This window comes from Lissotriton helveticus, chromosome 6, assembly GCF_964261635.1.
Source record: "Lissotriton helveticus chromosome 6, aLisHel1.1, whole genome shotgun sequence".
In the NCBI taxonomy this organism is placed as follows: Eukaryota; Metazoa; Chordata; class Amphibia; order Caudata; family Salamandridae; genus Lissotriton; species Lissotriton helveticus.
In genome coordinates this window covers 501,171,265-501,198,848 of record NC_136067.1, presented here as the reverse complement: position 1 = coordinate 501,198,848, position 27,584 = coordinate 501,171,265, and the positions used below count along the sequence as shown (strand labels likewise).

Sequence of the window (27,584 nt, the reverse complement as noted above, 5' to 3'; positions counted from 1 at the left end):
AATGCTGTGCTGCCTCCAGTAAAATATACTTACTTCATCAGATGTCTGTTGTGGGAGAAACGTTGCACGAGAGACTGCAATATGTTCATTATCCAGTATGAATGTTTCACCCAGGCTTGGAATTTTCTTTGCATTAAAATTTGTTGTTATTAATCATACCAAAATGCAAAAAGAAAAAAAAAGACCAAGTTGAGACACAGTAGATAAGTAGAAAACACTTTTCCCTCGCCCATTACAAGGGCACTAGGTTAGTGCCCTTCAAATTCTAGTGCTTTGCAGATGTTTTAAGATCTTATTACAGTTTTTTGTTGCTCAAATGGGTGTAATTTCTGACATTTATATTTGTCCCTCGTCTTCATTGCTTGATTTTGCTCGTGAGAAAGTGTCACTCATAGTCGTTGAATTGTCACTCATAATTGCACTGAAAATATGGAAATGTCACACGTAGCAAACTAAAACCTTGGCAGCTATGTGTGCGTGCTATAATTGTTAAGAAAAGCAGACTTGCCGGAGTAGCAATGTCGTCCTTTCGAGAACATATTCGTGAATGGAATGCATCTGCTATTTATATAATTTCTATAGATTCGGAGGAATTCATTTATTTTGGAAATGTATGTGTGTTATATTACAAATTATATATATATATATTTTAAAAAATCAGTGAAAAGTTTTCGTGAGATATGTTGTTTCCCCATACATTTTGATATTTACAATTTCTATGACATATATGTATTTTTCCTTATCTCTTATATCCAGTTATTTTGAACTCAAAGTGCTGAATGGAAAAACATATGACTCGTCTTATTTTCCATTGCTTTTTGGCGCGCTGCGCTGAGGAAAGCGATCCCACATGAGTTTAATGCGCAGAGACCGGCTGATAAGTTGCATTATTGTTTTACCACTCACAGTTTCCCCTTCCTGAACGAATTTCTGTATAACTCATATTCAGCAAGGCAGCAGGCAGACTTTGTGCATGGTTGAAAGGGTTGGCAGTGCTTGCACCCCCACTTTTTGTGTCTTAAATCACTGGGGTATGTGCCAATGTGTGCATGATTACATTCTTGTTTCAGGCACAACCCTAACCTTGCTTACACCCAGTTTTGCCAGTCACAGTCTTTGTTAGAACAGATTCACAATTGCTTTATTAACCTTCCTGATTTCTCAAATTTGCTTGAAAATGCACTATTTGCCCACTATTTTTTCAACATTTTCTCACTCGAATTACCGTGTTGCAAGATGACGATTGTCAAAAAGGTATGTCACCAACATGAATAGTCTGGAAAGCTGTGGCTTAAATAATAGGCATACACGCAGTGCTTAGTTCAACTGGTTGCGCCATTTGAAACACTTGGTAATGTTGTTTTAAAAAAACCAGTATCAGATATGGAAGAGATGGATTCTGATGGTTAGTCCTTAGTCATTCAATTAAACAAATAAATGTACATATCAAAGGATACAGAAGAGTATATGAAAAACCAGGTCAAAAGGCAAAATCTTTGAATAGTTGAGTCCCATATTATTAGGAAAATATTTCCAGTTCTCTAGAATTTACTGAGACTCTGCTTAGAGAATGCTTTTTACCACATTTCAAAGGGGAGTTCGCAATTTATCAGGCTCACAAAGTTTTTTTTATCCCATCAAACATTTCAAGTCGCTATCACATCATCTTTGAAAACTTTGAAGTTGTATAAAAGATCATTTTGTATACAGCAGTTCAAGTGAATTCTTTTTTCAGTCAAGAGTTAATTTGATTTCCATATTCTTGTGTATCATAGTTGACACCTCAAAAAAACAACTGGAGTTCAGACAGATGATTCTTAAATTTCATCTGCAGGTGCTTGTTTACAAATTGTACAAATGGCTACGCTTAAGGGTATTATAGGAAAAAATATTTCTCTGAAATCCCACTTGCCCAAGTTTTTCCTAAGGAGCTGAGTGAGCCTGGTAAGTTTCAGGTTCTGTGGAGACCATCGATATTCTACACGTTGAGTAGCTACCTAATTATGGAATGTTGAAGTGTAAGTGAGAATTGAGGGGTAATTAATATGTCCCTCCTCCTTATAAGTAGCTAAATATGTTGATGTACTAAATAGTTTTTTTCTAACAACAGATGACAATCATCCATAACGGACTCTCCTAATTAAAGCAAATTCAATTTGGATACATTTTAAAGGGTGAGGGAGGAAGGTATGGATTCATCTAGCACCTATAAGAGATGCATTGTCAACTATACTAATCCATGGTGCCATAAAGGAAAGGGGAGGACATAGACAAGATAAAATCTTTGGAATGTAGAAGGAGAAAAGAAGTTTGAATGGGAGGATGAACATACAACATTTTTAAACAAAGCACCAAAGTAAGTAGAGCTTTTATTATGGAATGCCAGGGTATAACTAAATATAATGCATTTTATGGGCAGACCAGGCACGCTATCCATAATCTCATGTGATGCACATTGTTTAAACAAAAAGCATAAACTCAATGCTTAGTTCAAATGATTAAGTTATCTTGAACCCTATATAAAATGTTGTCACAAAAATCACTTTTAAAAAGCTAACCACCAAAGTACACTTGGCTGGGAAGTTCCATCTTCTATTGTATAGAAGTGGCACATAACAATTTTATTATGTTATCTAAAATGTATTAAATGCTTACGCTGATTCTGGTGGTAGATGGAAATTGACTTCTTTAATATTAAGGAATTAATTCCTTACAGATATAAGTTATTATGACTCAACATAAGATGACCCTCCACCATTTAAAAACTTGAGTTTCTCACTTTTACCAATTCGGGGAGCAAATATTAGGGGGCATATAATTTAACTCAGTTATAGATGTTCATATCTCAAATAATTTAAGAAGACATAATTAGCCAAATACATTTTTTTATTAGGGGCTAATAGATCCCTGTCACGCATGGAACTCTAATGTCAATAAATATAAATATGTTTCAACTAGTTACTAATCATCACTGAGACAATATTATATTTTGGTTCTACATCATTTCCCTCAAAGCATAACCAATGCTTTTATATATTTTAGAGTACTGCTTTTTGCTTCAGATTATCAAAACCAAAGTTGGAAATAAATTTAGTTTGCAAGAACAAAATTGGATTATTAATTGGAGTGAATAACTGCTCACCTCAAAGAATAATCAAAACTCTTGTCAAGGTAAACCCTTAAAGTCATTACATTAACTTGATCTCAGCCCCCTAGTAGCCATGGCAAAACAGACAGGCATAACGGATTGCAATGTGCAAATTATTTATGCAGTTTCAGCACAGACAGAAAGATAAAATGTAAAACAATAAAAAAAAAAAGAAATGGAAAAACAGAGTCAAATTAAAAAAACAAAATAAACAACAAATAAACATTTTTATCGTTTTAGGGAAGAATAGTGCTAACAAGCACAAAGTGCCAATGATAGCTGCTGGTTATGAAGAATCCAGGTCCTAGGTGCAATTTGTAGCTGACCACGATGGAGTGCAAAGCAGAGACACTACCCAGGTTCACCTTGGTCAAATATGTTACCTTCTGACTTAGCCCTTTAAGTCCCAATTCACCACAGTAGTATACTTCTAAAGCCCCCCAGAACCTCAGAGAAGGCATATAGACTTTCACAGTGTGTAAGGTAGAGGCCAAAAGCAGGGTTCTTTCCAGGCCCTGGTGCCACTGGTTAGCTTGGTAGTGGCAAGAAAGGTTTTTGTAGCTTGTTGTTTCTCAGTAGCTTGAACAGGAGATCAGCCTTATGACCTTTAGAGTCCACCTTTTGTCCTTGGTGCAAGAGGGAGCAGGTTCAATCCTTCAGGGATCCTCTCAGGTAACAGAAAGCAGGTCCAGAATCTTCTTTAATTCCTCTGCTTCAGGAGTGTTCTGAAGTGGGTGCCTGAATATGCCATATGTATGCCTGGCATCAGCTATTGGATAGGAAGGACTCCTGGGCATGCCCTAACCAAGGAGGGAAAAGTTCCCAGGGCCAACCCTACCCAATTTGAGCATTTTGAAGATGGTGAAAGTCTTCATCCACACTAAGCTTGTGGTCTGAGGACTGGACATGGGCTTGTGGGGTAGGTATTCCAAGGGTCCTCTCCAAAGCCTGTCAAGCAGGCTTTGGTAATGTGGTGTCAAAAGGAGATCCATAGATCCCACCCTGCCACACCATGTGAGATTTAGAGGACCCATCTATGCCCATTCAGGTCACCCTGCAGTTGTTGCTTCTGGGAGCCTGTAAACGTACAATTTCTATGCATCTCAAATATAAATACCATGCATCTTGCCTTGTGGGCTACAAGGCCTACACATGGGTAACTTATTAGTAGATAAAATGGAGGTTTTGACCAGTCATATGAGATTATTTTGACAGGTTGAATTGCAGTTTTTACATTGCTACAGTCAGGTTACAAGGGTAGGGATGAAGCCATCTTTTTTTTAAACTTTGTTTATTGGCATTTGAAATAGGAAATATGCAGTGTATAGCAGAATGTGCTCAACAATATTATACAGATAATTGTGTTTAAGAGAAAAACAACAATACAAAACAGAGGCATCATATCAATTGCACAAATGCTAGCAACAAAGTTGCATAAAAGGATCAGAACGTTTATCGGTTTTGCACAGGACAGAGGACTGAGACCGTGAAGCCAAGTAGTGGTACAATAGCACATCGTGTGAACAGGTGGTGATATAGGACTAACAGGAAAATATATATGGGGAGGCATTCAGTGGGTTGTGGTAGAAACTTCTGGGGCTTGTGTAGTGTCAATGTTGCGAGAAGATAGCCAACCAAGGAAGGGGCTCAAAATATCTTTAGGTCTGAATGCCTAACATCCTGAATATAACCCAAAAGGCATAGTTTGGGGGACGGGGATAACTGCGTTTCTAGAATCTTGTTAATAAACGTAAGAATTTTAGTCCAATAGTGCTCTACACCGGGGCAGCTCCAGGCCATCTGTAAAAAGGAGGCATCTGGTGCCGCACACCTCCAGCAATGCGCCTCCGAATGAAGACCCATCCGCCTAAGCTGCACAGATGTTCTGTTAATTTTTAAAATGTATAAGGCGAAGCCTGTAATTAGGAGATAGCATCTCCAGCTTCCCGCAGCAGAACTGCCATATAGCCTCTGTCAGTGGTTCGACTAGATCCTCATTCCACCTGGCAAAGGCCTGTGGGTGTGTAACCTGGGAGGAGCACTGCATGCTGCTGTAGAGTTTAGAAATCAGCTTGTCTGGGGATGGAGTCATCAAGAACAATTCCAGGGCCAGGAGAGAGGGAGAGGGGGTCGGAAATGTGTCATGCAATGTCCGGCATGTTCCCCAGATCAAGTAATTTAATAGTAAATTGGAGAAGTTAGTAGTACCGCCGGGTGAAGGTGTGGATGGAGTCAAGAAAGAGGCGCCAGGGTATAGGTCAGCAAATGTCTCCCATCCCAAAGCATGAGCTTGTGTAGAACTACCTCTATCCTCCAGCACAGGGATCCATGAATTGTGTGCAAGTGTGATTGATGGGGCATAGAGAACTGACTGTTGTGCGCAGTTTCAGAGTTGGTCCCAGGCCCATTGCAGAGTGTTTGGTGTGTGTATAATGGTTTGATGGCACTTGACAGGTTGATACAAGGCCAATACCAGCAGTAATGGGGTAACAATCTCGGTCTCCACCGCCATGTGTGGTTGGAAGAGGATGGTAAATATCCAATGATGTAGGTATTGCGCTTGTGCATAATAGGCAGATTTGGAGCTCAAAGCCAGCCTTGCGCCAGTGGCAGTGTGAGTACCTCTCATGCTATTAGTGGTTGTTTTCTGGCCCATACCAGGGAGATCATCGAGGATCTTAAGGTTTTCAAAAATGATTGTGTGAGCTGTAGGGGGGGGGTTGATAAAAAGGTATAAGAATTTAGGAAGCACAATCATTTTAGCTTTAGTAATGAGGCCGGCTTGGGAAATGGGGAGTTTAGACCAGACCTCTATCTTCCACACCAGCCAGGCCACCGCACGGCTGAAGTTCATGTCCGAAAGTTCCTGAATGTCTGTACTGAGCCAGAACCCCAAATATCTTACGGGCCATCGGCCCATTGAATAGGATAGTCAGGCTCAAAAGTGGGGATGTTGGGAGTGAGAGGGAGTAGGGTGGATTTGGACCAGTTGATGTTAATCCCTGAGAGCCTCCCAAATCTAGTGAGTTCATGAAAAACTGAGTTGAGGTTATGCATTGGGTCTCAAATATATAGGGTGAGATCATCAGCATATTGCGATTGTGGAACAGAATTCCTTTTACCGGAATTGCTAACATGATAATTGTTAGCATGATGTAGCTGCATACACTTATAGTCATAGTTTATGTATCATTTGATGTTAGTAACGGAAAGTAGTTTTTGTTATTTACATATAGGTTAAGTTGCACAGTAGTTAGAGAAACCACACTAACGCCATTTCTTTATTTGTCGACTCGGGCCTGGATAGTGATCACGTGTTGTTTTCCTGTTACCGAGCAAGCCCCAATTAGTTGGGTTGCAAGACAGCTGAATTCATGATGTTCTCTCTGCTCTAAGGCCCAAGGTTGCATCTGTCTTTGGAGGTGATGAGCACATTCTTGCCGGCGCCAGGCTGTTACTCCTATGTACCGAGACGAAAGGGAGTTACCCTTTCTGACCTTCCCCATAATAACAGAAACAGACTTCAGAGCAGGCTTTGTGTGCCATATATGGTTCTTCCTTGAGATCTCGGACCTATTGGTAGGTTGCCAAATATGGTTATTTCATGTAATGTAACTTGGGTATAAAGCAGTTGTCTCAAGTGTAAATCGTCTGTCTTCTCGGCGCACTGATTGGGTGTGGACGAGGGGGCTCCTCTGCGCAGAGCCTTTTTGTTAATAAACGATTGCCTTTTCTTCTCTGCCAACTGACTGGTTATTTGGTAATAGTGGTTGGGCTATTGGTAAGTGTGGACCTTAGCATATTTTTCCAGTACTACAGTTGGCGACTCCGCCGGGACTCCGTGTTTGGGGTCGTCCTCCCGTAATACGGGTTGAAATAAGGACATTAGGGGTAGTGCTCTGGTCGAGGGGGTGGACTGATTAACGATTTTTGCTGAACTCCGCTCTTGCGATCAGAGAGCCCCCAGCTGCTAGTGACCCCTCGCCAGGTTCCTACGGGTGTATCCAGGAACTGATCCGAGTTGATCTTCAGGAGTGGGCAGTGGAGAACTTGCAATCCTACCTGAGTGCACAAGGTGAGTGTATTAGTTTGTTGTTTATGGATTGTGCCATTGAGCAATGTTTTGGAAAGAGTTAACTGAATTTTGTGGTTTGGTGGTCGGCGTACCACGAGGAGTTTTGGAGATCTGACAGGGCAGCATTGAGGCTGCACGGGCAGAGGCTCCGGGGACTTGTTTGGTGAATTATAGAGGTTACAATCAGACGCCTTGGTGCGGCATTTTTATTTGTGCACACCAGGCCGGACTGCCCTCCGAAAAGCCCGTGGTTGTACCTGGGTGACTGCTGGACACATCTGAAGCGGCGCTAAGGTAGCGGGCTCAGTCAGAATAGTCCTGAAGGTGAACCGGGAAGATTGCGGGATGGTCTGTAGGCCGGTCTGTGGTTAATTCCTCTCTGATGACCTCTTGGTAGTCTCCGGACTGCCTGTTTTCTTTGTTTCTGTTTGGTCCAGTGGCTGGAGGTTCACAACTTCTCTATGTACGGGAGTCGACGGGCTCCGTTCTTTGGTAGCTTCATATTGATTGAGAATTGAAAAAGAAAAATGTTTTCCTTTTTTATGTGAAAGGTTGTGTGCTTAAATTTTTGTATACGGTGGGTGTGAAGTCGACGAAGATTGAGGGTGAATGAAACATGGCCATGTTCTGATTGTTTGTGACGAAGTGTGAGGAGTGATCACTTAAAAATGTCGTGTTTTAGTAAAATATGTTTTGGATGTTGTTTTCGGCAGAAAAATACACGATTAGATGAAATCCAGCCTGCCCCACCTGAAGGCAGTCCAAATATTGATATGTATGTAAAACATGGCCTTACACCCATTTTATTTAGCAATTTGTGGCACAAATATACCAAGGATAATGAAGAATTACAATGGCCCGTAACAGGGTCTTTCGATGAAAAGAAAATACAGTATTTGCAGGATCGTTTGTTCTCTAAACGAAGTCGCCAGGGAATGTTTGATTCTTTGCGATTATGGCAAAAAGAGGTAAAACGTCGCCGAATTAGGGAAGAGAAATTATTAAAAATACAGAATGGTCAGACCATCACTCAAAAGGCTGTAGCATATGATAAAGAACAAACTGAGAAAAAGATAGAATGTTTAGATAGACAGTTTCGATTACAGGCCGATAAAAGGTATATAGCTCAGCCTGAGGTGGAGGATGAAATAGAGGAATTATTAGATACGCGTCCTCCACCCCCTTATGCCCCGCAATGGATGTATCCTGCGATACCCCTGGCCAGTGCCCCCGGTGCGCGTGTCGTGTCATCGACGGCCCCTGTGACCCCTGCCACTACTATGGCGACGGGGACCATTTTTACTCCCTCCTCTACGATGGCTACTTTATTGACAGACGACTCGTTGACCCCTGTCATGTCCCCAGTGACATTGACCTCTCCTTCGTCTTCTGTGGCTTTGCCTTCCCAGTCAGCCAATTCAACTCCTGCCAGGATAGACTCAACCCCCTCCCATGCTCCCGGGATAGGGGGCGTTTGACGATTATATACATGTGCTGTTGTAGGATGTAAGGAAAAGCAAATGGTGATAGATCAGGCATCCCAGTGGGTATGGAATGCTCTTTACACTATCGAGGATATTTGGGGAACTATGAAGGATTACGAACCGGTTATGCAGCAATATGCGCTAGAAACTATGGCTAATCAGCTGATTTCTTTATGGGAACAATGTTTCGAGGATGGGAGGGCTCTGCAGGTCCTATATGATATGGTGGACCGGGCCCATACGTTTGAGCTAGGACAGGAACATGTATATGGGAACCTGGTCACCATTATGCGATATCGGCTAAGATTATTTACAAAATGTCTAACATGGGATTCTCAGCATCCCATGTGAGAAGTTCATCCCATTTACCATCCCGAAATTCCGGAACTTAAGGATAATGCCAACTAGGTCATCCAGGCCCGTGTTGAAGCCCGTTTTCAAGAACAGTGGGTATATACTCCTTGGAAGAGAAGTGAGGTCCTTTCCTTAAAGTCTCATTTACCTGACCCGCGTAAAAACCCCACTGCTTATTACACAGAGCTTACTGAAGCGGCTTCTTCAGCTGTAATGACTATGGTTGATATTGAATTATTTTTTGGACTGTTGGTTCCAGTTGATGTATGGCGCCAGGTACATTGCCAACCTCATGCTAACGAGTTAGGGGGAACGTGGGAGCATTTTACGGTCTGGGATGGGGAAAGGAAAACTGGAGATAAACCTAGAGCCGAGATTTTGGCCCTTCCGGGCCAAATAATTACATATATGCACACCTTAATCCCACCCCAGAAGGTGGATTGGGATAAATTGACTGCTTGCAAACAGAAAAAGGATGAAAGTGTATCAGACTTCTTTCCTCGATTTGAAGGCGTGTTTATTGATTTCAGTGGACAGGATTTATCGGTAGAAGTGGGAATAAGATTGTTTGTTAATCGTTTTGTGACTAACTTGTTGCCGGAAATATCAGCACGGCTCCAGGCTGCAGAAAGTACTTGGACCACCTTTACTCCTTCAGTCATATTAAGTATGGCTCAATATTATGAGCATAGGGAGAATGAGAGTAAAGACAAATCCGATAAAAAGACTAAGGATCTTAAAACTCTTGTATTATTACAACAAGTGGCCAGGGGACGTGGAAGGAGCTCAGGGGGAGTGAGGGGGTTTGTTCCAGGAGGGGCAGGGACAGGACAAGGAGGAGGAGGTCCGGCTGTTCCTTTGGGTCAGAATCAGTGTGCTTATTGTAAACAGGAAGGGCACTGGCGAGCTCAGTGTCCTTTCCTTTTAGCACAGAACGGAGCAGCGAGAGGCCGAGGTAGAGGCAGAGGACGGGGTGGCATTGATCGTGGTGACATGAAAAGGGACGAAGTGATGAGAGGTGAGTCCAGAGGGAAATATTTTGATTACCCTAATGGGGGCAGTATTACCGCGAATATTATGGAATGGATGAATCAGATAGATATTTTTGTGCATAGGACAGCCACGGACAGAGAGGGGGCCAAGTGTCAGTACCCGTTGACCAAAAGGGGCCGTATGTTACAGGACAAATAATGGGAATTTCGGAAAACTTTTTGTTGGACACGGGTGCAATGAATAGTTCGATCGCTCATTCATTGGTCCCAGGGGCTGCTCTGTCCGGGCATAATAATGTTTCAGTTGGATTTTCTGGTATTCCAGTGGTAAGCCCCATATCGAAGACACTCTCATTTACGATAGGTCCAGTTACAGTAGATTCTCCATTTTTGTTGACGTCGCAATGTGGGGAAAATTTGTTGGGATTGGATCTGTTAAAAAAGATGCCTGCCAAAATGTATTGTTCTCCGTATGGAGTATATTTGACGGTTCAATCACCAGAACAATGTATTAAACAGAATGTTATGAAAAACGGCCAGCTCCCTCCGGAGCTGGCGGACATTCCTTCCACGTTGTGGGCAACCGGTGATACTGATGTAGGTTTATTGAATATTACACCAGTTTCAATTACGTTAAAAGCAAATGCTCGGTTGCCTCGTATTCCACAGTATAAATCTCCCCAGCAGGTGAAAAGGTATTAATGTCAATAATACAAGATTTGATAGACAAGGGTGTAGTGGAAGAGACAGCTTCTAACACCTGAAACAGCCCTATATTACCGATTCTGAAGAAGGCTCCTATAGGGAGCAGTCCTCATTACGCTGATACGTACCGCTTTGTAACTGACCTCGGAGAGGTTAATAAAGTGTTGGTACCACAAAATATCAAGTGGTCTCGGATATTACAACGATACTTACTATGATTCCCCCACTGCTAAATTTTTCTCAGTTATTGATTTAAAGAATGCTTTCTTTAGCATTCTCATAAATCCTGAGAGCAGACATATTTTCAGCTTCTTGTTATCAGGCCGCAGCTTTAGATTTTGCCGTTCTCCTCAGGGCTACACAGAGAGCCCTAGCATTTATAGTCAGGCTTTGAAGGTAATTTTGGATGAATTGACCCTGCCTCCCGGAAATGTTCTCCTCCAGTATGTTGATGATCTCTTGGTGGCGTCTGATACGGGGGAGGGCTGAAAAGAGGCTACTGTTGAATTATTGTCCCATCTGGCGGCCCATGGAAATAAAGTATCTCTTTCTAAATTTCAATATTGTCGACAGGATGTGACCTACCTTGGTCATCTACTGTCGAAAGAGGGGAGGACGTTGACTCCCGAACGTGTGTCTGCTATTTTTAACATGCCTGTTCCTCGTAGTCAACGAGATGTTTGTGCATTCCTTGGCATAACCTCTTACTGTCGCCAGTGGATTCCTAATTTTTCTCTTCTTACTAAACCACTGTTATACCTGATTACGAAAGAAGTGCATGAACCCTTACCTTGGACGGATGAGTGTCAGAAACCTTTTGATTCTTTGAAAACTGCTCTTTGTTCTGCACCTGTCTTAGGAACTCCTGACTACCAAAAACCTTTTGTACTTTACATACATGAGGTGGATGGTTGTTCGCTTTCAGTGTTAAAGCAAGGATTTGGTGGTAAGCAAAGACCTGGTGCTTATTTTTTGGCAGTATTGGATCATGTCGCTAGAGCACTTCCTAGCTGTCTGAGGGCTACTGCCGCAGTGGCGGTGGCCATTAGGCAGTCGGAAGGACTCGTGCTAAATTCTGACCTCACAGTGATGGTACCGCATGCTGTGGACACACTTTTGAATAAAACAAAGACACAGCACCTTACTAGTACATGTCTTACTGGATATGAATCGACTTTGTTTGCCCCCCATATTACAATAAAAGGTGTGCCGCTCTGAATCCAGCCACGTTACTACCCCTCCCTTCGGATGAACCAATCAATGACATACATGATTGCATATTTCGGACAGAAGAAGAAACAAAGGGACGGCTGGACATCACAGACACGCCCCTATCTGAACCCCAAGGGGAGTTGTTTGTGGATGGCTCTTGTTTTAAGTTACCAGATGGCACCATGAGTGCTGCGTACGCAATTACCACGCTGCGTAGGGTAGTTGAAACGTCTTGAGTTTTCTATCATTCTGCACAGGCAGCTGAGCTAATAGTCCTGTTACGAGCATGTGAGCTAAGCGAGGGGCTGGTGGTAAATATTTATACTGATAGCAAATATGCCTTTGGCGTGGCTCATAGTTTTGGGAAGTTTGGGGCTGAAAGAGGATTCTTTACATCCCATGGCCAACGAATACAACATGGGCCCCTGATATTAAGGTTGTTGAATGCGTTGACTTTGCCACGGAAGGTGGCAATTGTTAAGTGTAGTGCCCATAAAACCATAGTGGATACTGTGGGAGAAGTAAATGCTTTCGCTGACCAAATAGCAAAAGCTACTGCTAAATCTAAAATGTCCCTGATGTATGTACATTCAGCCAGGTGGGTGGAAGAGTCGGATATTTTTGATAACACCATTGAAAGTGTCTGAGAAATACAGAAGGAAGCTACTCCCGCTGAATTGGCCCGATGGGAGAATGAAGTAGGGAGGTTGGATGATAATGGTTGTTGGATTGATTTAAGTGAAAAACAGCGATGGATGCTTCCTAATGCTTTTGTTAATGCTGTAGTGACTGTGGCCCATGGGACTGCACATATAGGACCGAAGAGGATTTGTCAATTATTGGACCCAGTTTGGAATAATCCCAATATTTCTAAAACATCTACTCATTTGGTTCAACACTGTATGGTTTGTCTACGACATAATCCTGGAGGAAGAGAACCTGTTCTTAGTGGGAATTTTGCACCACCCTCTTTACCTTTCGAGGTGCTCCAAATGGATTATATCCAAATGGAGAGAGTGAATAACCTGAAGTATGTCCTGGTAGTGGTCTGTGCATTCAGTAAGTGGGTAAAAGCTTACCCTACCAAGAAAAATACTGCACTAGCAACTGCTAAAGTTCTAATCAAAGAATATTTCTCTAGATATGGGGTCCCTCGGGTCATATGGTCGGACAACAGGACCCATTTTAATGCTGATCTTATCAGGAATATCTGTAATGGACTACACATAAAACAGAAATTTCATGCTGCTCGACACCCTCAGTCTGCTGGATTGGTCGAAAAATATAATGGGATTCTGAAGTTAAAGATGGCTAAAATTCAGGAGAGTACGGGGTTGCGGTGGCCGGACACGTTGCCTCTGGCTTTAATGTCCTTACGCATGACCCCCATTCCCGTTTAGGTCTGTCCCCGTAGGAGGTTATTTTTGGACAACCAGCTAATGTATGGGGTTCCTCGTCCGAGAAGTTTTAGAGAAATAGATTATCCAATGATGACAGATTATTTGTATGCATTGACTAAAGTCCTTCATTCTATCCACCAACAGCTATCTGATGTATTGCAGCCCATGCCGGAGGGTTCGGGACATCGTTTGGAGCCCGGCCAGTGGGTAATGGTAAAGAATTATCAGCGAAAATCGAGACTTGAGCCTAGGTGGATGGAACCGGTGCAAATTTTATTGCCCACCCGAACAGCAGTGAAGGTGACTGGATGGAAGCACTGGATCCATGTTGCTCATGTAAAAAAGGTGCCTCTTCCCCTTCCTTTTGATCGCCCGAATTCAGAAGGAATATTGACAGAGGAAAGTGAAAGAGCTCCTCGCGTGGTTCCCTTTTCCGACGCCCAGGAAATTGAATGGCAAGAAAGAGGAGCCGAGTGCATGAGAGAGGCCGCATCACCAAGTGCGGAATCGGCCTCAGAATCTGTTGCTCCAGTTGTTGAACGGGAAGTACATGGAAAATTTGGCACCTCGGATGCTTCCTCATCTGTTCTGTTTAATGATCAGGAATTGCCAGGTCAGGCTCGATACCACCTACGGCCCAGAATACCTTTAGTAGTCCACCATTGATAACACCCCCAAATGTTTATTTTGTCTGTGGAGTGAATGCCTATACTTGGCTTCCTCGGGGGTGGATGGGCCGTTGTTATTTATCCTTCTTGTATCCACCTGTATATATAGCCCCCTCTGATTATCGTAAGGATCATCGGTTAGATGGACAAAGGACCCTAATAAAACGTGATAAAAGAGAATTGGACATGTCTGAAGTAGATCAAACTGATACCCCAGAACAGCATTTTCTTCATATAGTAAAAGGAGTGTTTCCTATTTGGGGACCTATAATAACTAGTAAGGAGGTGAGGCGATTATCCATAGTGGTGGAAAGAGTCATTAATACCACCATTGACGAATCTGACTGTAGAGCTTCAGGCTACGAGACTCGTCTCTCTTCAAAATCGTATGGTGTTATACGTCATACTAGCAGATCGAGGAGGAGCTTGCCGCATCATCGGCAGCTCCTGTTGTGTATACATCCCTGACTCCGCCCCCTCTGTCCATTTAGCCATTCAGAAGTTACACCGATTGGCAGCAGAAATACATACTGATACAGGAGGATGGTCCCTTACCGGCTGGTTTTGGGGCCTACTGTCAACCTGTGGATGGAAGATCCTCATGGTGTTGGTGGGTATAGCGGGTATCATTTTCACATGCTGTTTATGTATACATTGTGGGCCTGCCTGTTGTTCCTATTGCGCCAGGAGAGTATCCTCTGCCCTGGTACCGTCACCCTCAACAAAAGAAAAATCTCAGATGGTGCAACAGGAAATTCGAGATTTGATGCAGATAGATGATGGTATCTTTGAGGATTGATTTAGCTACATCACGCTAAAAGGGCGGTTCTGTGGGACAGAATTTCTTGCTAACATGATAATTGTTAGCATGATGTAGCTGCAGACACGTATAGTCATAGTTTATGTATCATTTGATGTTAGTAACGGAAAGTAGTTTTTGTTATTTACATATAGGTTAAGTTGCACAGTAGTTAGAGAAACCACACTAACGCTATTTTGTATTTGTCGACTCGAGCCTGGGTAGTGATCACGTGTTGTTTTCCTGTTACCGAGCAAGCCCCAATGATTTGAGTTGCAAGACAGCTGAATTCATGATGTTCTCTCTGCTCTAAGGCCCAAGGACGCATCTGGCTTTAGAGGTGATAAGCACATTCTTGCCGGCGCCGGGCTGTTACTCCCATGTACCGAGACGAAAGGGAGTTACCCTTTCTGACCTTCCCCATAATAGCAGAAACAGACTTCAGAGCAGGCTTTGTGTGCCAGATATGGTTCTTCCTTGAGATCTCGGACCTATTGGTAGGTTGCCAAATATGGTTATTTCATGTAATGTAACTAGGGTATAACGCATTTGTCTCCTGTATATCGGTCTTCTCGGCACACTGATTGGGTGTGGACGAGGGAGCTCCTCTGCGCGAGCCTTTTTGTTAATTAACGATTGCCTTTTCTTCACTGCCAACTGACTGGTTATTTGGTAATAGTGGTTGGGCTATTGGTAAGTGTGGCCTTAGGATATTTTTCCAGTACTACAGCGATATAATAATGTCTCTTGTGGGGAAGTCGAGACCTCGTGATTTGTGATGCTGTCTGATTCGGGCTGCCAAGGGCTCCATAGTGATGGCAAATAGCAGGGGCGACAAAGGGCACCCCTGTCTAGTGCCACGCGTAATTGCGAACGGGGCTGAGACCAATCCATTGGTGCGGAGTCTCGCAGTCGGTTGTGAATATAGTAACTTGATCTGTGTCATGAAAAGGGGACTGAGGCCCAGCCGAGGCAGGATGTTAAAAAAGATAGTGCCATTCTAGTGAGTCAAATGCCTGGGTGGCATCTAAAAAGGCGGCCAGTGCTGGAGTGTGCGGGTCTAGGTGGTGTAGGAGAGAAAAAAGATTCAGAGATTGTGGGAAGTGGAGCGCCCTGGTATGATGGAGAAGAGACGGATCCAGTGTTTAAAGTGAAGTATTCGATAACATAATTTCTGATTTTGGCCACAAAGGTCGGATCTAGAAGAGCTTGAGGGGCTGCCGCCATGTGAATTCCTGTCGTATAGAAGTCGGAAAGATAATTCTGCAGGTGTAAGGGGAATGATCAGACAACGTTCTTGGGAGAATCTGTGTATCTGTTGTCCACGCCACCACATCTCCAGATAGCAGCCAGCAATCTAGCCGAGACCAGGAGCTATGTTGAGTGGAAATATATGTGCTCTTGTGCATCTGCAGGTTAAAAAGCCTCCATATATCTACTAATTAGGAATATGTCAAAATCGAGTTAAGTGCCTGACTGGATCTGGGGTGCAGCGCTCAGGAGGATCCTGTTCGGTCGAGGTTGTCGCATAGAATGGCATATTAATCCCCCAAAATGATGGTATCACAGCCCATGGCCGTAACTGTAGCCTCTACCTCATAGAAACAATCAGGAGTGTCAGTATTGGGTCCATAGATGGTGGCTAGTACCAGTAGGGTCCAGCCTACGGAGCCTTTCAATATCACGTATCTACCCTCAGAGTCGATATGTGAATGTATTAGAGTCCAGTCTACCCCGCACCGGATGAATATGGCCACCCCTCTAGAATAGCTGGAATAGGTGGAGGAGTAGGTTGCCCCCCAGTGTTTATGTAATAGCCGGCTATTGTCTGTCAGTAAGAGGTGGGTTTCCTGCAGGAAACATATGTCCACTTGCTGGGGGACCAAGTACGCATGTACCAATCTTGCCTTCCGGTGATTATTCAAACCATGAACATTCCAGGTTCAAAAATGGTAAGAAGATGATGGGGAGCTAGTGGTTTGTGTATATTAGATATCGCTCATTCTTCATGCCCTTCAAAATAGATGAAATGGGTGGAGTAATGAACAGTCCCTGAATGCCGTGCTTAGGTGTCCATGGTGTGTGTGAGTGGATGAAGTTTTGAAGGTTTCTGCAATTCGTCGAATAGTGATGTGTGTGTGCCTCTGAAAAAAACCAGTTACTATGCCCCATTATCCTCCCTCCTTCCAACCAACCCCCCAATCAGGTTGTGAAGCCCCCCCCCCCCCTCCACCCTAACAGTCCCGCAAGTAAGACAAGCAAATCAAACCAAGGGAGCTCTCCCAGTGGGAGCATGAGTTACCGGCTTACTCCCCTGTCCATGTGGCAGGGTGGCTGGGCTACAATATGTTGCGGGAAGTATATATACGCATGTAGAAGACGATTGAACTCCTTTTTAGCTTTGCATGATATCCCTGCTGGTGTGAAACATGTCTCTGAGCGGGTTAATGCAAAATATTGTACTGGTCAGCCAGCTAAGGAGGGACAGGGGAGTTTACTACCAGATTCACCAACCGAAATGAATTATGTATGTGGGCCCTCTAGATTAATAGATCCTCAAGAAGAAGGGAGGGAGGTGTTGGTGCAGAAGAGCTCTGATAGAAACAGTGAGGCTTCAAACCTACCTGTTTTTCCAGGAGCCCACTCAAAAGCGAGGGATTCCTTGTACGGGCCTAAAATACCTACCCAATCTTTCATCAACCTCCCCCCTGAGGCGGCTCCGTTGGTCGCGATTCTTGTAGGGGTTCCCCCTTTGAAGACAGGAGAAGTGGAAAATACGGAATCCCTAATAGCAATTACTAAAATATTAATTGCTCTGGAGGCAAGGAAATTTCCTCTAGTAATATCATGGCTAGACAGGTTGGATGGTTGGGGAGTCGACGGAAAAATGTAAAAGGGGATTGTGTAATTGTTAATTTTAACAAATTGGCTGTCACAGATCGTTTGTTTTGGGATGCCTCAGCTATAAAAAGTGGGGAAAGAGTAATTAGGGCTCTACCGTTGTTGTTTTTTTACCCTTCTCCTGAAAACCCAAATATAGATATAAGAGCACCCCCAGTACAGACAACCAGAAGTTCATTTCGGCCCACTCATGGCTCTTCTAATTCCACTTCCACAGATCATAAATATGACTGCGTTAATCCCAGACCTGGGGCTACAGCTAAATCACTGAATATACAGGTAAAGGAGAGTAAGGAGTTGTTACCGCTATCAAATAGATTTTCCTGTCTGTCACCGTTGGAGGAGGTAGATTGACTGTTGGCCTCTGTTATTAAGACCCAACATGTTGCACCGGACTCCATTAATCCCTCTAAAGGGTTGACAGGGACAGTCAGGTTACTAAGCTGGAACATTGCAGGGCTACCCTCCAAAAGGTGCGATAAGTCCTGGTTAACAATTATAAAAGATTATGACATCATTGCCCTGCAAGAGACATGGGATAGGGAGTGTAACTTTTGGGTTGATGGCTACAAATCATACTTTATGCCAGCCCGTACCTCTGTGGCAGGAAGAGATAGAGGAGGGCTTATGTTTCTCTTCTCGGTAAGAGTGTAAGGTTCAGTTCAGCTGTTAGTGTCGCCCTCTCCTAACTGCTTAATAGCAGAACTCACTTCTCCAAACAATCCTAAAATGTTGTTAATTAATTTTTACAATTCTAGGGAAATTGAGTATACTAATGAGCACCTTTGCACTTTGATGCAAACTCGTATACGGAACAGCAATCCACTTATGTCTATACCATCTTGATGGGTGATTTTAATACACATCTGTGTAAAACAAACTGTCGTATCTCTGACATTTTTGGTCCCGCCTATTCGACTCTACCGCACTTTGAACACACTGCCAGGGGGGAAGTTTTGGAAGAACTTCTTGTAAATGCGGATCTCTATGAGCCTGTTTTTTTTAATAACAATGAGAGGGTCGCTACGTTCAAGGCAATGGATAGAGAGACAGTAATCGACTATGTTTTTATTTCCTCAGCACTTTTAGGACATGTACTTTTTTATAATGCTTTGTGTTCTACTTTTAGTGATCATAATCCGGTGATACTAAAACTGAACCAAGGTTTTTCTCTATTAGATGCTTTAGATATTAGAGAAGGGCCCACTAATCTGAAAATTAAGGAGCAAGGTAGGAGGCTAAAATGGGCTAAATTAATCCCCGAAGATCTCCATGAAAATCTATGTATAAAGGTTGGTGATGAACTAGAAAAGTGTACTAATCCCTCTACCTTGGAGGATCTTGTAATTATAGCCTTTGAAGCGATGTGTACACAGGTGGCGTTAGAGCTTACAATTACTTCTAGGCCTAAACCACAAATAGGAAAAAGATGGTTTGATTCAAAATGCTCTAGAGCTCACCAAGAACTATTAAAAGCCTTAAAAATTAAACCTAGAGATAAAGCCCTCATAGTTAACCTTAGGAAAAAATATAAGACAGCGGTTCAGTTCCGTAAAAATGAAATTAAAACAGAGGCATGGGAGGCCTTAATGTCTATTGAAGTTTTAAGGGATAGTTCAAAGTTCTGGTCAATTGTAAATAGCCCGATGTTTACGGGTGAGGAGAACTGCGTGTTACAAGTAAATATCCCAGAAGACGAATGGCTGAGTCATTTTGAAAAGATCTATGGGAGTAATGAGGTGTTTGAACCCTTTTTTGCCTTCCAATAGTAGTTTCCCCCTGTCCCCCCTGGTTTTTACTGAGGAGGATGTAGAGAAGGCAATAGCTGATACGGCCAGTAATAAGGCTCCAGGGCCTGACGGAGTCCCTGCTGACTTATATAAATGTAATTCTAAACTGTGGGCAAAAATTTTAACTAATGTTTTTAATTCGACAGCGGTCAAGGGGTTTCCTGTCTCCTGGTCCCACTCTATCATTATTCCTGTGTTAAAAAAAGGGCAAAGACGGGATCCAAGGTGTTATAGGCCCATATCCCTAATAGATTCCTCAGTTAAAATTTTAGGTAAAGTAATCCTGGCTAAAATTTCAGATTGGGTGACCGAAAGAGAGATATTATTGAATGTGCAATATGGATTTAGATCAGGAAGAAGCACAGTGGACCAGTGTCTTAATTTACACCTGCTAGTAAATAAATATACCATAGCATCAAAAGGGTCAATTTATCTAGGATTCATGGATTTGTCCACAGCCTTTGACCGGGTGAACAGGTCAAGGCTGTGGACCTGTCTGGTATATTATCTGGCTGACTTGCACAGGGATCTGCATGCGTCTATTAGGATGACGCAAGAGGGTAATTGTACCAGAGGGTTTAAATCGGGCAGAGGGGTACGTCAAGGATGTATCCTGGCCCCTCGCCTCTTTACCCTGCATATAAACTCTTTAAATAAAACCCTGGCTAAAGCTACCCCGGACATCCCGCGTATAGGAAATACCACCATTCCGGTACTCCTATACGCGGATGATGTAGTTTTACTGGCACGTACAACGCTAGGACTCCAAAAATTATTGAACTCTTTTGGGGATTTTATGAATTCTCTGGACCTGGTGGTGAACAGTGATAAGTCACAGGTCATTTCTTTGGGCTTGTATAAGAATAATATTAGATTTCTTTTTTGCAATGGGGTAAAGATCACAAGGGTGAAGGCCTTTACTTATCTGGGGGTCTTATTTGATGATTTGGGCTCCTGGAATGCACAATCCGTGGCTAAAGTAAATGCTTACTTAGTTTTGCACAGCGTTTAGGTGGTAAACCATGTGAAGCCATTCTTTCTATTTATAAGGCAAAAAGCCTAGCAATTGCAATGTATGGAGCTGCAATCTGGGGCTACAAACAAATGGAATGTATCCAGAAGGCGGAAAACACATTTCTCCGTTCGCTTCTATCTCTCCCCCAATCGACTCCAACTTTTGCAGTTCATCAGGAGTTGGGGATGGGTTATGTTTCTGATTTAGTGAGTTTGGCACCCCTATTCTGTTGGATTAAAACATGGTTGAATCCGGAGTTATCACTTAATCACAAGATTTTAAAGGAGTGTGCGAACCTAGAGCGTGCTAATGAGATACAGTGGCTAACTTACATTAAAGAAATGTTTATGATACTGGGACGACCTGAGATCTTCTCTGCGCCTGAGGGAATAGTTAAAGCAGATGTAAAGTGGGTTAAAACTAACTTCCTGAAATATAGAGAACAGGAACGCGAGGCAGTGGAATTAAAAAAACCTCTGGTTAGGGCACATTATTTATCAGTAATAACTTTATCTATCCAGCCCTACTTAAAAACCATCTCAAAACCATTCCATCGTTGGTTATTAACAAAATTTCGTTTTGACCAGATTTATCTCATTTTGGGAGAATTTGTAGGGTGGTGTAAACCCGAGGATGCTGCTGTCTGTTCCTGTGATTGCTATTCAATCCAGGACACTGTACACTTTACATTTGTTTGTACATTTTATGCTGATGCTCGAAAGAAATACATTATCCCATTGTTAAAAGATAAGAGATTTTTACAGGTTAAACTAGCGCTACTGTATCTACAATTACTGGATAATCCATGGAATATCTTTTTTATAGCAAACTTTTTTGTAACGGCCGTTCGGATTAAGTAATTAAGAAACACAGGAATGATAGAATTATGAATTTTAAAGGTTATTTAAAATATTATATCAAAATGAAATTGAATGTGGTTGGAAACATTTTGTTTTGTATATAAGAATTAAAAAAAAAATCATGGATGTATTTTATAGTAGACTTTTATGATTTTTATTAATCGAATAAAGTGGTATTGACTGACTGGCATGTAGAAGACTGCAAACAAGGATGAACCATCAGTATCTCAAGTACAAATAGAGATTGTAAAGCAAACATTTTCAACATGTGCACAGACATTGTGGCGCATTGTACCACATTGGCATTCATCACTCTGTCATTATCGCTAAGGTTGGCGTCTTTCTCAGCAGTCTGTGATGAGTGGGGCGACTTTTGCCTGGCGCCTATATGTGCCTATATGTTTTGCATATTTGTGGGCTGATTTGGCATCAGTAAAAAAATGAGCTTGCCCATCATAAGAGATCTTAAGCTTTGCCGGGTATAGCATTGTGTAGGGAATCTCCGCTTTCTGTAATAGACGCTCGGTGGGAAGGAATTCCTTATGCGCTGCCTGCACCAGGGGGGTAAAGTCAGGAAAAATAAATATGTTGTTAACCTGATGATTGATGGGGTCATGTTCTCTAGCAGCTCTCAGGATAGAGTCTCTGTCTTGATAGTTCAAAATACATGCAATAATGGGTCTCAGTGTCCCACCAACTGGCGGCCTGGGGCCCAGTGTGTGCTCTCTCTACCATGAAGACAGTTGACAAGGCCTGGGGGAATAAGTCATGCAATAGTGTCTCAACATGGGGCTCCATTTTGGGAATGGCAGTAGTTTCGGGTATCCCTGCAATGCCGAGGTTATTGCGCCGGGAAAGTGCCTGCTAATCATCGTTCTTTGCTTGTATAACAGATAGGACTTTCTCCATACTGAGGAGGTGTTGTTTAGATTTGACTTGAAATTTGTTAGCTTCTGTTGCACGATTATCTAGCATAACAAGTCTGGATTCATGTACGTCTACCTGTCGCTTCACGCAGTCTAATCTAGATGTGAGAGCGTCCAGCTTAGTATCAATGGATTTAAGGTTAGATCGTACGTCTACCATAATAGAACGCCAGTCCTCTTCTTGTGAGTCGCCCTGTAATTGGGAGTCTAAGTCAGGCCCAGAGGGAGGATCCATGTTATGGGTGTGTTGTTTGCCTTCAAAGGTGATTTCGACTGTTTTGGGTCATTTTTCCACATATTGACCACCAGTGGTATTGCCCCAGGTAGGGTGGATACCAGCTCCAGCCCACGCTTGATCGAGCACAAACCTTGATCAGTGAAAGGGTGGGGATATACTGGGTTGTGCTACAATGCACACCCCGCACCCGAGCCAGCTCCTATTGTCTCACCTACCAAGATTCCGGAGTGCCCCTTTGTGTGCAGGCCCCTCTACCCAGCGATCCACACACCTTGCCCACCACCTCTGCTTCGGGCGCAGTGTCGGACTCAGAGAGGACTCGGCGGGCGAGCACACACCAGCACCGGGCCACGTACATCGACAAACTTATACAGGTACTCACTGTGGTAGTCGGATATTTCATTGCCGCTGTTCCAATCTGCATCCGTGGCTGGAGTCTTTTGTTGCCTTCTTATTGTCCATGTGGGGCCACAGGCGTGGTCACTGTCCTGGAGAGTGTCCAGGTCACCGCTACATCAGGCGCTGAAGCAGCTCCAGAGATGCAAGCCATGCGAGGCCCAGTGTTCCAGTCTTCGATGTCATGGGAAACTTCTGTGGAGGTGAGAGCCCAAGGCTCGCAGCCTCGGTTGCATGTCGATGGCTCTATGTGGCGGCCCCCATTGGCCCCACGTCGACTGCAAAACTGCTTGAGAGGCTGGTGGGTGTGACGGCAGAAGCCTAGGAGGACTCAATGTTCATGCAACACTTTTGTCTTCCTCGCGTATCCAAAAATCGAGGGGTGCATCCACCGGGCCGAAATCACTCAGTATACCCATCTAAGCCACTGGGTGTTGGGATTGGGGAGAGGTGTGGCGCCGCGGCCAGGGCGACTGACGCTGGAATCTGGGGATCACGGTTCGATCCCCGGCACCGGCGGCAGGTTAGCCCAGCACCATGTGACTCTGGGCAATAGCTTGCTTAATCTTCCCGACGGCCCCCAGCGCCTAGAGACCCTAACGGGTGATTGTGCTCTATACAAATGTGGATTATTATTATTATTATTATTATTTAGCGGCCATGTTCTTGGTCTGTTGATGGCCTGTTGCATGATTAGGCTCTGTATAATAGCAGCGCAAGCCAGGATCGACCGGGGCCCGGATCAGCACCGCAGCGAAATCCGCATTGTGTCCGCATCAAATGGAACAATCGGGGTGTAGGCTATGGCGGGGCATCAGCGCAGTCTATGAAATTACCGCAGGTGCCTGTATCGAGCATAAAGTTCGGCAAGGATCTGATAGGCCTAACTCAGAGTCTTTAGAGAGGCCCACTTGGCGTCCCCGTAGCACTCCCTCTATCCTTCTGGATCTCCAATTTCCTCAGGAATGAGTTTGCAGCCTCTATAATTCTGATTTTTCAGTGGCGGTCTTCCTAGTCCTGCCGAAATGGCAGAGCCTGTCACAGGCCATGAGGGTCTCGGTCTGATCACGGGCCTTGGTCCACCATGTTTTCCCCAGATGCAATGCGCCCGTGAACACCGCCCGCGTTGTAGAGGCCTCTGAAGCACCGGTGTAGGGGTAGTTGGTGCCACGCTGGCTGACGAGTGTAGCAGCAGTCGTTCAGCAGCACAAGCGTTCCGTTAATAGGAGGATATTTAAGGGTAGAGAGCTCTGCCGGTGGAGCTCGCTCAGCAAATGGCCATCTCGCTGCTCGGCTCAGGGATGAAGCCATGTTTACACTGCCACTGTAGAGGATGGCACAATAGGTGCTGCAGTCCAATAGTGCCCCAAGGTACATCTTTTACCAAATGCTAGACACTTATACATTAGTTAAATGTACCAATTAGGAGTATGCCAATCCAAACATTTTCAAAGGAGGAGAACAGTTGCTTTACTGCTGGTTAGCAGGAGTAAAGTGCACAGAGTTTTAATGGCACCAAAAATGTACGGTCCATTCAATGCCAAAATATCCGGGTGGCCTTGCAGAAAGGGAAAATTTCCTACACAGACTCAAGGATTTCTTTAACCTACAGTCAGATATAAATACAGCAGTGATACAGGGAAAGGAATTACACAAAAAAACTGTTGACTTGGTCCACAAAGAATCACAATCATCAAAATTGGATAGAAAAACGTAGAAGAGACTGAGTTGAGGCTAATTATAGATAAGGAACAAAAAGTTTTCGAAGATATTAAACTCAACATAACTAACTGCATCGAGAGAAGCAGGATAGAGAAGCTTTAATCAGAGATTATCCTAAATCTTTAGACATAAAACATACTAAGAGGAGAATGTGACATAATACCGTTTAATATTGGGGTGGCTAGCAAGGTATATATGGATTTTTACCCTACTGTTATAAATGATTTAAAGCTAAGGCCCTTTTACAAAACTGTTTATCCACTTCCTAATTTGCTGATTCTTTTTTATAAAGGAATTGTGGTTACATTTTTTTAACCAGCTAAGCCACCACCACCAGAACACCCAAGTTACAGGGATAATACAAGGCAAATACTCTCCCCAAAAGCGATTACACATTTTTTACTAAATCTTTCTCCTTCCTACTCCTCAATAGAATAAGAGGATTCATGCATCCAGATCAAAATGGGTTCATTTCCCCATGACATTTTTAGTGAAGACACTGTATCTGAGTAAATCTATTTATATGTTAGATGTTATCCTAGGAAGGCCCCTCCAAACTAATATTGGTAGAACTAGAGCTTGAGCTTGTTATTCTCTTTTCTGATCATCCTAACACAAAAGGTTACAAGCTAGGTTGTATCAAGGCACAACACATGAATTATGATTAACTGTAAGGATTCTTGAAGCATAAAGGTGCCAATGAATACCTTATGAAGATACTCCTTGTCACCAAATGTATTCACCTTATTCGTAGACTCTTTGGCAATTGCAGTAGGATTATCCATCAATAATATGTGCCACATTATATTCCACATTAGTCATGTTTATTTATGTATTTATTTGAGTTTTATATAGAACTGGCTAGACCTGGAGGTATCAGAGCGCTTTACATGAGGATTGTTACAAGTTACACATTACATCCGTTACAAGAGCATAATAAAACATTAGGAAAAAGAACAAAGTTATAGTAGTTCATAGGAGGGAGGGGGCAGAAGGAGACAAAGTGGGGAGATGCGGAGCACTGTGCCTAATGTCCGGCTGGGTAGGTGACGGCCAAGGGGGAAGACCAGGGCCAATCTCCTCTACAGCTGTCTAGCAGCTCCACCGGGCATCAGCCATGTTGTTCACGTATCCACAGTCGGGAATAACAAGAATCAAACATAGGATGTCAAGACCTCAGTAGAGGGAGGTGTGAAAAAAAGGGAGGGGAGAAAAGGGAGGGGAGAAAAGACAGGGGAGCAGATCCGTTCAGGTATACCAGCAATGGAAGGAACATGTCTAAAGGGGGCCCAAAAGTTTGAGCAAGCGGGACCAAAACCCAAGTGGGGCCACATAAAAACTCAGACCATTGTTAATATTAAACACTGTGAAGGGTCATCTTAGCATCAAATTTGAAATAGTTTGAAAGTGGGTCCCAGGGGGTCGATCCTTAAGGTCAGGTGACATACTTTAGGGCCTCAGCTTCAGTTCAGATCTTGGGTGATCCCATCACTCATCACATACTCTGAGATCCAAAGACACAGGCGCCATCCTAAGGTCAGGATCAGAAGCCAAGAGAAAAGTGGTTTCAGGATAGAACATCCCAGCAGTAGTTCAATCCCTAACAAACAGGCACCACCACTGAAACGCTTGCCCAGGACCATAGGATTCCGACGAGCAGACCAACAGGGGAAGGAGAAAGCTATCCCTGTGCATTTAGAATGGACGCCATCTTAGGGTTAGGCCTTACATCAAAAGCTCGCCGGAATGAAGAAGATACTGTATATCATATATATAGTTCATACCCTAAAAAAACAGGCATCACAGCTGAGACAATTGCCCAGGACCATATGATTCCACCATGTAGACCAGTAAGGGAAGGTGAGGCACTCCCCGCACTTCACAAAAGGATGCCATCTTATGGTCAGGTCATACAAGCAGTGCTCATTGGAGCGAAGATCATACTGTATATCGGCGGCAGAAAATTGTACCTTAGGGAAGAGAAGTGAGGACACCATGAACATCTGGCAACGAGCACTCAGATGGAAATTAGGCCCCTATCTGTTTGGACGGCTATGCAGCCTGCACTGTTGTTGTTTGTCAGACCTTTTAAAATCATTGCATTTTTGAGCAGTCGCCATTTTAGGGTCAGGCTGAGTTGAAAACTGGAGTGAACCTCTGAAACATGCAGGGCTCAGAGAAACTAAAATAGCTGAGTGCCTTGTATGGTGCATGCCCCGTTGAGTCCTGTGTTGCACTCCGTTCGAGATTTGCACTCCAGGAGGGAAACCGGAGCCTCGGTCCGCAGCAAGCTTCGCCGAAGAACATCTTGTGCTTAGTGTGAGCTCCTCCGACTCAGGCAATTCAAAGATGTTCCACTCGAGCACAGATCCGCACAACTGATGCCAAATGGCTCCAGAGAATGCCCCACAACATTTAATCACCGAAAGCAACTCCATGTCTTGTCCGATCAAACGGTATGCAGCGAAGTCTGAACTGCAGTCTTGATGTCGGGCGGAAAGGCGCGACTAGGCAGCAGTCTGCTAAACACGCTCCATAGGTCATCAGCACGGCCAGAAGATGAAACAGAGGGACGCGGGGAAAGGAAAGCCCATGTAACCAAGAGAGGTCTGGGGAGGGCACAGATTCCCGGGAATTCAAGCCAAAAGCCAATCACTAGCCGGGGGCTCACAGACGTGGGTCCTCACCCGGTGGCCATCTTGCCTTTATGTTACAGCTCTATGCACACAATGTAATTCTGTACTATGACATCTGTAGCAAATCCACCTTAAATGCATGGTCACCAAGATTTTTCACCTTTTTCTAGACCCTATGTTTGCTGGATTATGACTGTGAACTTTACTACTGCTAATCAGAAGTAAAGTGTCTCTGCTTCACCTCTAAAATGTGCTGTACATGG

General features: G+C 43.6%; 1 protein-coding gene across 11 annotated transcripts in view; it reads right to left on the bottom strand.

The window, feature by feature from the left end:
* The window catches only part of MLIP (muscular LMNA interacting protein), a 1,868,253-nt gene that overhangs the window by 375,464 nt on the left and 1,465,205 nt on the right, over positions 1-27,584 (bottom strand). For 5 of the 11 annotated variants that reach the window (XM_078647952.1, XM_078647955.1, XM_078647953.1 and 2 more), the window contains one exon: positions 34-126. The exons of the other annotated variants lie outside the window; for them this stretch is intronic. In XM_078647952.1, coding sequence (XP_078504078.1) covers positions 34-126 — 93 coding nt within the window. The remainder of the gene's footprint in view (positions 1-33; positions 127-27,584) is intronic. 11 annotated transcript variants of the gene reach the window in all.